Source organism: Metopolophium dirhodum, unplaced genomic scaffold (genome assembly GCF_019925205.1).
Source record: "Metopolophium dirhodum isolate CAU unplaced genomic scaffold, ASM1992520v1 scaffold1, whole genome shotgun sequence".
Classification (NCBI taxonomy): Eukaryota; Metazoa; Arthropoda; class Insecta; order Hemiptera; family Aphididae; genus Metopolophium; species Metopolophium dirhodum.
Window position 1 is genome coordinate 182,676 of NW_026869896.1, and position 12,415 is coordinate 195,090.

Below are 12,415 nucleotides of genomic sequence, written 5' to 3' on the forward strand. Positions count from 1 at the left end.
TTACGAAGTAAAATGTTAAAAAAGAAAAGAGTTGGCGTTCACCCGATTAACCGCACCCGGAAAATGTATGGAGAGTTCCATCATTTGTATGCTGATTTAAGAAAATCACCAACTAAATTTTTCGAATATCTCCGAATGTCGATTGGGACTTACGACTTTATTTTAAAGAGAATCGGTAAACGAATTCAAAAGAAAACGACTAATTTTAAGAAGCCGATTTCAAATGCTGAAAGGTTGTATGTAACTTTAAGGTAAGTAACATTATAATCAATTTCGTTATTTATTATTATTTTTTTAAAGATATTAATAGTTTAAACAAACAATTAAACTGTACTTTTTTAATAACAAGATAAATACATTTTAAATACATAATTTATAAAAAAATACTCACCTATTACTGAGGTGATTAAAAAAATATTAAATAAACAGAATGTTCTCCTTTTATATGTTAAAATTAATAATACATAATATACAATATATTCATACAAGTTTAAAATAGTAAATACTGTATTGCCTATGAGTATATCTATGATAAAATATTTGTATAAGTTTTTTTCAAAATGGTTCCGGTAGAATATGATTATAAGGATCTTGACTATTTACCGGCAACATTAACTCAGTAGTCTGATTATTTACCGGCAACATTAACTCAGAATTCTGATTATTTCTCAAACTTGAAGTAATCGGTACATTTTGATCAATGGAGTTGGACCTAGTTGTAGTAGTGTTGTTAGGTAAAACCCACTGAGATGATTCGTTAGTTGTAAACGGAAAGGCTGCGGTTGATGAAGGGAGTAGATAAGGCTGGTAATTATTTTGATGAACATTTTTTTTCATTCTATAGGCATTCAACACTACATTCTGAATTTGAGTCCTTACCTCCAGTTTTTCTAGTGGATCAAATTCTTTAATGTATGGTAGGAAACTTAATAGGAACTGTGCATCTGGATCATCATTTGTTTTAGTTTCTCGTTCCTGTGCTCTTTGAAGTATAGCTATTTTTTGTTTTTCCAGTTCCAAAAATGTGTGAGTGTCGTCTTCATCGGCGCGCCTTTTCTTTTTTTTGGATTTTGGCATAGAAAGTGAATGTTTTGTTGATTCAGCTGAGGGTGATAATACGTCAGTTATACTACTAGTACCCATTACATCAATATCGCTTTCGATGCAGTGACCATCATCGTTAGTTTCCTCAAATATAGGTGATTGGATATTTTGCTCTTCTGCAGTAACAAGATTTCCGGACAAACAACTGGGCATTAATGAATCTTTAACAAACATCATCTGATTGAAAAATTGCCATTTTGATTTGTAATCACTACCACCATCACCAGAACGACGAACTGGTTCTTTTTGCAACTCTTTTCTAAATTTGTCTTTTAAGTTTTTCCACTTAGCTTTTATTTCATTACCTATAATTATTCAAATTCTTTACAAACTGTTTGGTATTATGTAATCTATTATGTAACAATTTGTAACCACCAAAAAAAAATTTGTAACCGAACCAGTACCGCGGAAAACAGAGTTCAAAGTTCCGGGTGCCAGGGTAACGTTATAATTAAAATTTCGACTTGAAAACTGTTTGGCATTATGACATTATGTAATCAGTTATGTAAGATATTTTACTATTTTAGTTAATTAAACCAGGGTTTTCCGGGACACTTGTGTGGTTAAAAGTAGAAATTACTAAGTTACTCAGTATAATATATTAATATGTTTAAATTCAGGGGCGCCATTTGAGTTTTATAATAGGGGTGCCAAAATTTAAGCAAGCAACTTTTTTTTAGAATGATAAATACAGATATCGTTTGTATGTAAGTCGCTTGTATGGGGTTAAACTCTTGAAGGACATATTTTAATGAATTCAAATTATTCATTAATAATTTGTTTGCTTTTTGGTATAGATCTAAAAATATTTAGTACCTAGGTATAGCCGTATAGGTAACTTTTTTTTTCCAGTTTTCAACCGACGGCGCCACGGGAACTGCTTTCGCATTCTTCCGCGATCCGTATAGGTATCTACATTTAATTAATGCAATTTATTCCAAATAAAATTAATACATTATATTTATTTATTAACTTATTATAATGAATAATAATACAATATTCCATACAGTATACTTTAGTTTTTTAAATTAATTATGCTATTCTAGCTTATGGCTAAAATGGCGCCCCTGTGTTTAATGGTAGGTATATTAATTATATGACTATCATAATATGATATATAACTATAATATTATAGTAATACTTATATTTTATTTAATTATCACTAATACGCTTCCTAGGTCGTTATTTTAAATTCATATTATATTACCTAATACCTTATTATATTGTATTATTTTGTTATATTTACAAAATCACTAATAATAAATGAATGTTATATTTTAAAAAGGTATTTATCAACTGGAATTTCTTTTCGAAACTTATCGTTTTCAATGCGAATGGGTGCATGTACCATATCAAAGATTGTTCATGAAGTTTGTCTAGTCATATGGGAAGAATTTGTACATGACTTTATGCCAGTTCCTACAAAACAACATTGGGAAAAAGTTGCTAAGGACTATTATAATCGATGGGGTTTTCCGAACTGCATTGGGTCTTTAGATGGGAAACATTGCCAAATTAAGTGTCCAAAAAATTCAGGATCGAGCTACTTCAATTATCTCAAATACTTTTCATTGGTTCTACAAGGAGTTGCAGATGCAGACAAAAAGTTTTTGACAGTTGAGGTAGGAGCAAGAGGAAAGCAGAGCGATGGAGGAACATTTGCATCTTCGGCACTTTTTCATTTAATGGATAGTAATAGTTTAAATGTACCACCTGAAAAAAATTTACCAGGAACAAATATCAAGGTACCTCATGTTTTAATCGGAGATGAAGCCTACCCGTTAAAGCCATATTTAATGAGACCTTTTCCTTCCCGAACCTTAACACCGGCAAAAGAACGTTTTAATGATAATTTATCAAGAGCGCGTAAATGTATTGAATGTACATTTGGAATATTACGTGCCAAATGGAGATTGCTTGGAAAGGAGATCGAGGTCAGTTCAAAAAAAGCCGTAATTATAATTAAATGTATGTGTTTATTGCATAACATTGTCAGAGAAAAAGATGGCGATACTGATTTAGACTATTGTAATGTTATGTTGGACACACATAACAATTATTGGGAAAATGAAAATTTAAATCAACGAGCAAGAGGTACAAATGCTCTTCAAAGGGCAAAAGAAGTAAGAGATGCATTCGTGGATTATTTTTTAAATAACGCATCATGATCAGTACATACATTATACACAATGGACAACGTTTTATTAATACAAATTATAAAATCATTAAATTTAGTTTAAAATAAATAATAAATGCCTTAAATTTATGTTGGTACTTATTGTTATTTGTTAGTTCACAGAAAACTTGATGTACAACTGAATCTCGTAGGTATTAATTTTAATTTATTCCTAATATAATAATTTTAACACGAATATTAATGTGTTTATATTATTGGACGGATTCAAAAAATTGTACATGAGATAATATTATCAATGTTGGTTGCACCAACTATAATAATATCATTATATTATAATCACATATTTTCTTTATCGCAGAATAGACTAAATTTAATCTATTCTGTGGTTTTATTTATAAAATTTAAAACTTATACATATTTATATTTGAAATGTCACCACCACATGACGTAGTGTGTGCATGATGTAGATAATAATAATAATTTTAAGTTATAGTAACTAAAATAGACTATTATAGCGTAAAAACAATTAGTTTCCTACTGCTATACGAAAATACTTAATACTGCATAATGCATGTTATATTTAATAAGTTCGTTATATATTAATACATGTTTACTGAATGTCGAAAAACATAAGTCAGGTAAGTATATTGCAAATATAAATCAGTTTATTTATTTTTTTATTCATTTTAAATAATATGTTTTGTAAATAATGTTTTGATCACCTACACATTGTGTACGTTATTGTTGACACTTGATAAAATACCTGTTTTAGTTAATAATACCTGGTTTTCCTAGTGATTTTCCTATTTCTTCCCACATTTTCTTGTTCCGTTCTACATTTTTATATTGAGGATGTGTATCATCCCACAGGCAAGGTCTTGTTTGGACCTCAGAAATAATAATTTCTCTCATACTTTCTACAGAACGTGTGTCTTCCATAGTTCAAAAGCAACTAGCACGAAAATATAGTGAATAGTGATATCATAATTTCATAAGCGTTGAGCGTCGAAATTCAAACATGTTCGATCTGCGACGCGCCGCTGGACTGTCGCTCGCCGCTGCCGCTCGCCGCTCGCGGTCAATGTACACACTTCAATATAATTTACATAGGCTTAAAATTTTATTGCGACGCGCCGCTCGACGCTCGACGCTCGCCGCTCGCCAATGTACACGCGGCCTTAAGAGTACGCTACACACACATTTTTGCTACCTAAAAACATGTTTTAGGAGAATCGCTCCCCTTTGGGCTGTAGGTATCGTACAAAAATCAAATTTTGACTACTTAAGGATAACAATATTATCTGTGTTCCTATGTTTTATTATGATTATAACTTTACTCAATAATTTTTTATGGATTGTAGAAAAGTATATAAAAAACTAAATATTCAACATTTAATGATTATTACTATATTAATGCTATCTAAAAAATAAAACATAGGAACACAGATAATGTTCTTACCTTTATGTCAACGAAAGTTGGATTTTGTGCGATCAGTGTAACCCAAATGAGACTGATTCTCCTGAGACATGTTTTTGAAATGCTCTAACCTACACCGCGCGCATTCCTACCGTACTGCACCTTAGGTCGAAAATAGCTATTTATCGTATACCCGCATAGCTTATAAATATCCAAATCCGTGGCGCCGAACCCTATATTCAGGTAGGGCATTTGCCCTACCTCATACTATTGGGGGGGGGGGGGGGGGGTGGTCCAGTGGTTGGGTCAGCAACTTTATTATAAGCTATAGTAAATTATAAATAAAAATAGTTTATAATTAAGTCTTTAGTATTTAGGTAGACTTATTTATGTAGCCTAGAGCCTAAGACCACAATAATATTATAGTTAATAGATATATACATAGGTATACGATGATAATATTATTATATCATTAATTTTGTTGTCAATGTTTGGTATATAATATACTTATCTATGGTATGGTTATTATGGTCCATGCATTTAAGTGGCTTAGCCAGTGTTAACATGTAGCGAAAAAATTCGTTACGAGTGAATATTTTTGTACGAAAATAGAATTATCAATATAATATTATTATTCGTGAAACGTCGAATTGTGCCGAGTGGTGAGGGCGCTGCATTGTTGCAACGGGAAGATGCAGATGATGAAGAATATGATATTGATGTTGACCCTAATATTGATATGGATGATGATAATGATGAGTGATGACAATAGAGACAGAACCAAACAAATCAAAACAAATATGGCCAGCACGCTACACATTTTTAAAATTTTCTGTACAGCTAATTTAGCTACTGTCTTCCCAAATCTGTTTTATGTTCTAAAATTAAGTGTAACTCTACCAGCTACTAGTTGTAGTGTAGAAAGAAGCTTTTCAAAACTGAAGCTTATTAAAACTAAATTAAGAACATCTATGATACAAGATCGACTTGAACATTTAATTAAAATCAGCTGTGAGAGAGATATTCAACCAAACAACGAAAATATAATTATTTCTATGGCAGGCAAAAGCTCTGTGCTAAATAAATGTTTAATGTACTAAAAAATTTAAGTTTTTTGTGCCTACTATTATTCTATTATGATATTATAATTTTAATTTAAAATAATAAAGTTTATCAAAGTTTGTATGATTACTACTGATGTGGTTTAATAAAATAATGTGCTATATAGGGATATTATACCTTTGTAATATCAAATATTTTTTGTAAACGTCAAATATTATTGATCATGGGATGGGGTGGTGGTGTTTCATAGTTTTAAAAGTTTGCCCTACCTGATTTTTTTGGTTTCGGCGCCACTGAATTCCAAATCGTCGATACGAAAACAATAATACTCCCGATGATATTATAAAATATGAATTTATTTCATTGTGACCTGTACATCCAACAGTGAACGTCAAACGTTCGATGTCAATGCGCTTTTGCTTATTTTTACATTATTTTAACTTTTACTTGGCATTTGCTACTGCGCTGTGAAACTTGGTTTTGTATTATGTCTCCGTTCAAAAAAGCTCGTACTATTAAAAAAAAAACAGACAGCGTAAATTAGATATGAAGACCCGGTTAAGTATGGCAGGTATGGCTAAAAAATATCGGCATAATAATATGTAAGTATATATTTACTAATTAGTTGTCTATCGACTATTATCTGGTTATAAAATGTCAAACTTAAATACCCATCATGATTATTCTTTTATGATTTTAAAGAGAAATACGGCAAAATTTGAGCCTAGAAGAGCCCAACATTGATATTGTTGAGTAAGTTGGATATTAATTTATTTAATAACTCAAAAATTTTATTTTATATGTGTTCATATTATGTTTTTTTGTTATGATTAAAAATATTAAATGTATTCAATTTTCAATTTAAAAACATATTACCTATACATAATACTATAAATACCAATCACATATTATTATGATATTTGATATTTATTAGTATACAACCCGCGGAAAACGGATCAAAGTTGGTGACTTCAACAATAATTCAAAGTAATGTTTTGTCTATATCTACGTAAGTATATGTAAAACTTATCTTAAATATAATATAATAATAATAACTTCAAGTATACACGATTTACAATATGTAAAAACCGGGGAAGTTAACCAGCTGTATATCAGTGGACCCCGGTCATAGAGTATAGGTCACTATAATGACTTTAACACGATTGCTCCCGTCCTACCTTTTTACACCCAAAAAACGCGTTGCGTTTTTTCCATGTAAAAAGGTAGGAGGGGCGCAATCGTGTTTCACCTACTATAATAAGGGATGTGTTAAATTTTAATGTAATGATAGGTATCATTGTATATGATTCTGAGCGGAGATTAAATTGTAATATATTTTATTTTGATACAAGTAAAAACCTTGCATGTAGTTTTAAAATATATTTTTGACAATGAGGAAAGAAAATTCCAATTTAAACATTTGGTTGAAGTTAACTATAAAAATTAGCAAACATTTATGATTTTGACAAATTTTGTCAATATTTGAATTTTGAACTTCAGACGCTTATAAAAAAAATTATAAACATGTTATATTAGTGACATGATTCTAAAATTTAATTGAGTAAACAGAATGCCAATCTAAAGAAATGGTGAATGTATCAAGTTTCTACAATTTATACTTTTTGAATAATAACAAATCCTTAGCTATAAAAGTTGAACATTTTATAAATGTTTAACTTCAAAATAATTAATAAATTTTTCCAAAATTCGAACTTTAAATGCTTATAAATAAAAACTGTGACTAAGGATTTTTAATATTTTTCAAATATCATTGTAACAATATAGTATGAGCCTTGTATTTTCAAGCTTTTTTACCCAACAAATAAAGTTTTACTGACATTCATAGAAAAAAAGACTAATAAAATTGGAAACAGAAAATGTTCCTAAACAGTTCAAAATATTTTGAAAATTTTATCGTGTATAGAAAATGTAAATATAAACGACCAGTGAAAATTTGAATTGTATATAAATAGCTCAAAAAAAGTCAAAATATTTTCAAAACTTAACAGTGTATAGATATTGCAAATATAAGCATTTGGTGAATATCACCATTCGTTTTTGAGTTTCAGTAAATTAAAAAAAATCGATCTTGTCGAAAACCATTTTTGCGTTGAATTCCCGTTTTTCCGTTACTTTTTTAAGCGCTTTTGAAAATTATTGGAAATTTTTAATTTTGACAGCCCGCTAAGTACCAACAAGTTCCTTTTACAAAAGTTACTGAAGTCAAAAATTAAATCACTAGGTATTACTGCTTCAAAAAGTAATGATAGACATAAAGAAAAAAAAATACACATAATTATTGTAAAATCAATACATTCATCACTTAGCTCCGTTCAGAATCTAAAAAATAAAAAATAAATCATTGTAAAATCAATACATTCATCTGTTCATTACTGTTCTGAATCTAAAAACTTAATATAGTGATTCACACAGTTTTAACGCTGAGTCCGTTTGCTCCTGAAAATACTAGTACACCACAAAGTAAAAGGCAGAAAGTAGTTTAATCTTCATTTAGATTTGGTCAAGAAAATGGATCTGAATTGTTGGAATATAGTTTGGATACTGAATATAATAGTGAGGATAATCCAACAATTACTGAGTATGTCATTATTTTTTATTGCGATTTCAACATTTATTTGTATTTGTTTTTTATATACTTATTATAGCAGTCTTGAAGGCCGGAGAATTGTGGATATCAAACACTTGTTTGATCAAAAACAAAATAGTCGACATAAACCTTTTGACTGTTCATTTTTGGATATGGAATTTCAATCAGAATTTCATAAAGGATACCTGTCCGTATTTAGTTTTCGGTGTAAAATGTGTAATAAGAGTTCGTCTTTTACATCTGAAAATATTCAGAATAGAGATAAATATTTGCCCATCAATAAAGCTATTGTTAATGGCAGTTTAGCAATTGGTAATTAAATTATTTTTCTAAAATTATTTTCAATTTGTATTAATTATTTATATTTTAAAGGTATTGGATATACGCAGTTTAGCGAGTTGTCGGCATCTATAGAACTCCCCCCTTTATCAATGATATCTTATTTAAAAAAATTGTCCGTTATGAGCAATTCCATTCGAGAAACAGCTTTTGATGAGATGAAAAAAGCTGGTAATGAAGAAAGGCAAATTGCCATCAACAGTGGTAATGTTGATGAAAATAGTACACCGCTATGCACTGTAGTAGCAGATGGCCAATGGTCAAAAGGATCGTATAAGACTAAGTATAACTCATTTTCTGGAGCGGTAAGAAAAAATAGTTTTTATTTTGTTGTACCTATTATTATTTATTATCATAATTGAGTAGGTCAATGTAAATTATGTGTTAAATTTGAATTCAAACTTTTTGTCCGAGCACAACAGTTTTTATCAATATTTATAAAAAATAATATCATGATTTTGACAAATTTCGTTTAAATTTGATCTTAAAAAAATTTAAAAAATTTACATCTTATTTACCTGTAGCTGTATTTAAAATAATTGTGTACATTTATAAATTATTTTGAAGTCTAATTATTTTTTGTACTTGTTTTAATAATATAATTTTAAATAATTTTACAGGCTACTATTATAGGGTATAACACCAAAAAGGTGTTATTCGTTGGAATTCGCAATCGGTACTGTTCCGTTTGTGAACGGGCGAATAATAAAAATATAGAGGTACCAATTCACAAATGTTTTTTGAATTGGAATAAAGCATCGACGGCAATGGAAGCGGACGGAATAATGGAAGGATTTCTAAATAGCATTAGTAAGCATGGTTTAAAATATAACAAATTAATTGGTAAATTATATTTTTCAAGAAATTATATTTTCCACTTTCTATATTATATTAATTATATTTTTCAGGCGACGGTGACAGTAGCGTCACCAAACGAATAAACAAAGTTATGCCGTATGGACCAGATTTCAAAATTAAAAAAATTGAATGCAGAAATCATCTACTGCGAAATTATATGACAAAATTGAGTGCCATTTCAAAAAGAACAGAATATCCCGTTATCATACGTAACTTTATAATAAAGAACATTCTGAGATTTCGGTCTGATATTAGGAAAGCAGTTAGATATTATTTGAGCACGGATTTAACACTTCAGCAAAAAACAACAGGTGAACTAAAAAAATATATCAAATTTTATGAATATTTTGGGATTACCAAATTTATACACACACAAATATATAACATTTATAAAACTAAAACTATATAATAACTAACAATTATTTTCATTACACATTTTTATAGTTATTTCATATTTCCTTGTTTTTAATATTGTCTGAACCATTTTTTTAGAGCTTAGAAAAGACATATCAAACGCTCCATACCACCGTTTGGGTCAACACAACAGTTGTGCTTCATACTTCTGTACGGGGCCAAAAGTTGGTAAAATAAATTTTGTTCCGGAGGCAGAAATATCAGGTTTTATGGCTGAATTCCGAAACATTGTGTATAGGCTGCAAATAAACTCTGATAGCTTGATAGAGGATGTTGATAACAACCCATGTGAGCAGTTTAATTCCCTTATTAATAAGCATATTGGAGGCAAGCGAAATAATTTTACACAATCTAATAATTATCAAACACGGGTCCATGCTGCTATTATTGCACATAATTCAGGAAACTACATACGAACTATAAACAAGAAAATTATGCTAAAAATCCTCGGTAAATTATTTAAAAGTATTTATTTATACATAGGTACCTGTAAATTGTAATAATAAAATATATTTATAATAGGAAAATTTGCTAAAAAATATTCAAATAATATTGACCGGATACGAAGTAACAGAACAATGAGACGACGAAAACTTTTCGCTGATGGAGTGGTACGATCCAAACCGAAAACAAAATCTAGTGCGCCGGACAAAGATTATGGCTTAGCAGAGCCTTTGGATGACCTTTTTAGTCTCAGCCCAGAAGCTTTTGCTGAAAAAAAAACAGCATTTTTAAAAAATCTGGATGATGTCGACATAGACGAGGTTGAACAAATAACGAGAGGACAGAGTCAATGCGATGCATGGAGAAACGACCGTCGAAAAAGATTAACAGCGTCTAAGTTTGGAGAAATATGTAAAATGAGAGAGAACACTAGCTGTAAAATCAAAGTCCATAACATTTTATATAAGTATCCGACAATGTGTAAATCAATGAGCTATGGTATTGAAATGGAGCCTCATGCTAGGAGACAGTTTGAAGAATTGAAAGGGTTGGCCGTACGTACTTGTGGTTTGTTTATTGACCGAGAATTCTCTTATTTGGCTGCAAGCCCTGGTAAAACTAAAAATTATTTATTTTTATTCATAATACTATTTTTAACTTTAAATATTATATTGGATTGTTCAAGATGGATTAATAGATGATGATGAAATACTAGAAATTAAGTGTCCATTTGTAGCAAAAGATACAAAGAGTGCCATTGAAGCAGTGGAAAATAAATTGGTAAATTTCTTACTATTATGTATAAAACAATACATTCTTTACTTTGATTAAAATCGAATAAGTTTAAATATTTTATGGAAAAATATGTACAATTTTATTAATTAATACATGCTATAATTTAATTGATAATACATACTATATAATCGCAATGATGTTTTTAAATTTCATATAATTGTATTTTTAAGCTATCATATTGCACCATCAATGAACAAGGCAATATTTTACTTAAAAAAGACCATAATATATACTTTTACCAAGTGATGGGTCAATTACGGGTCACAAAATAAATGTATGCTATTTTGTCAAACACACGCCCAATTGGACTAATGTTGAAAAAATCTATTTTGATTTATCTTTTTGGCAGAATAAAATGGTCGATAAACTAAAATTGTGAGTGATTTAAACAATAAATGTTTAAATTTAAATATATATTATTATATTTTATACATATTATATTAGGTAATAAAACAACTACAAAATATGCCTCGGATGAAAAATATGGAGCTTAAGGATTTTACAACTGGAACCTGGAACGTACGAACATTATATAAACCTGGAAATTTGACGACAGCGATATTGGAACTTGAACGATATCGGCTGGACATTATTGCGATTCAAGAAGTAAGGTGGACGGGAGAAGGAAGCTTAAAAATTGGAAATTGGACGGTGTTCCATAGTGGTGGCGATGAACACCAGGGTGGTGTTGGTTTCATTGTGAATGATAAAATATTACATAGAGTTAAGAAGTTTAAGGCAGTGAATGACAGAATTTGTCATATGGAGCTGGAGTGCCGGTGGTTTAACGTGATACTAATTAACGGGTACGCCCCAACTGAAGACAAAGAAGATGAAGTCAAAGATATTTTTTTACGAAAATTTAGAAAATGAGTGCGACCGGATACCGACTAACAAGGTAAAAATCTTATTGGGAGATTTTAACGCAAAAATAGGGCAGGGAAGTAGAGTATAGACCAACAATTGGGAAGGAGAGCCTGCATAGAACATCAAATGATAATGGCACAAGATTAGTTAATTTTGCTACAACCAGAAACATGATAATAAGTAGCACCACATTCCCACATAAGGATATACACAAGGAAACCTGGGTATCACCATCAGGACAAATAAAAAACCAAATAGACCATGTTGCAGTGGACAGACGTTTCAAGAAATGCGTCATGGATGTCCGGAGCATGAGAGGTAGCAGCGCAATGTCCGATCATTTTATAGTAAGAGCAAAAATCAAGCTACG

At 30.1% G+C, this 12,415-nt stretch overlaps 4 protein-coding genes across 4 annotated transcripts; 3 read left to right on the top strand and 1 right to left on the bottom strand.

The window, feature by feature from the left end:
• Window positions 1-441: 441 nt before the first annotated feature.
• On the bottom strand, window positions 442-1,993 carry LOC132953226 (uncharacterized). The gene is made up of 2 exons (XM_061025748.1): window positions 1,969-1,993; window positions 442-1,409 (listed from the first exon to the last, which is right to left on the bottom strand). The coding sequence occupies exons 1-2, from the start codon at window positions 1,991-1,993 to the stop codon at window positions 556-558; spliced, it is 879 nt and encodes a 292-aa protein (XP_060881731.1). The 3' UTR covers window positions 442-555.
• Window positions 1,994-2,438: 445 nt separating this feature from the next.
• LOC132953227 (uncharacterized) lies at window positions 2,439-3,272 on the top strand. The gene has a single exon (XM_061025749.1). It carries the CDS (start codon window positions 2,439-2,441, stop codon window positions 3,270-3,272), a length of 834 nt encoding a protein of 277 aa, XP_060881732.1.
• A 7,245-nt stretch (window positions 3,273-10,517) lies between these two features.
• LOC132953228 (uncharacterized) lies at window positions 10,518-11,450 on the top strand. Its single transcript, XM_061025750.1, has 3 exons — window positions 10,518-10,995; window positions 11,069-11,163; window positions 11,349-11,450. Exons 1-3 carry the CDS (start codon window positions 10,518-10,520, stop codon window positions 11,448-11,450), a joined length of 675 nt encoding a protein of 224 aa, XP_060881733.1.
• Window positions 11,451-11,643: 193 nt separating this feature from the next.
• On the top strand, window positions 11,644-12,051 carry LOC132953229 (uncharacterized). Its single transcript, XM_061025751.1, has one exon. It carries the CDS (start codon window positions 11,644-11,646, stop codon window positions 12,049-12,051), a length of 408 nt encoding a protein of 135 aa, XP_060881734.1.
• The last annotated feature ends 364 nt before the right edge of the window (window positions 12,052-12,415 follow it).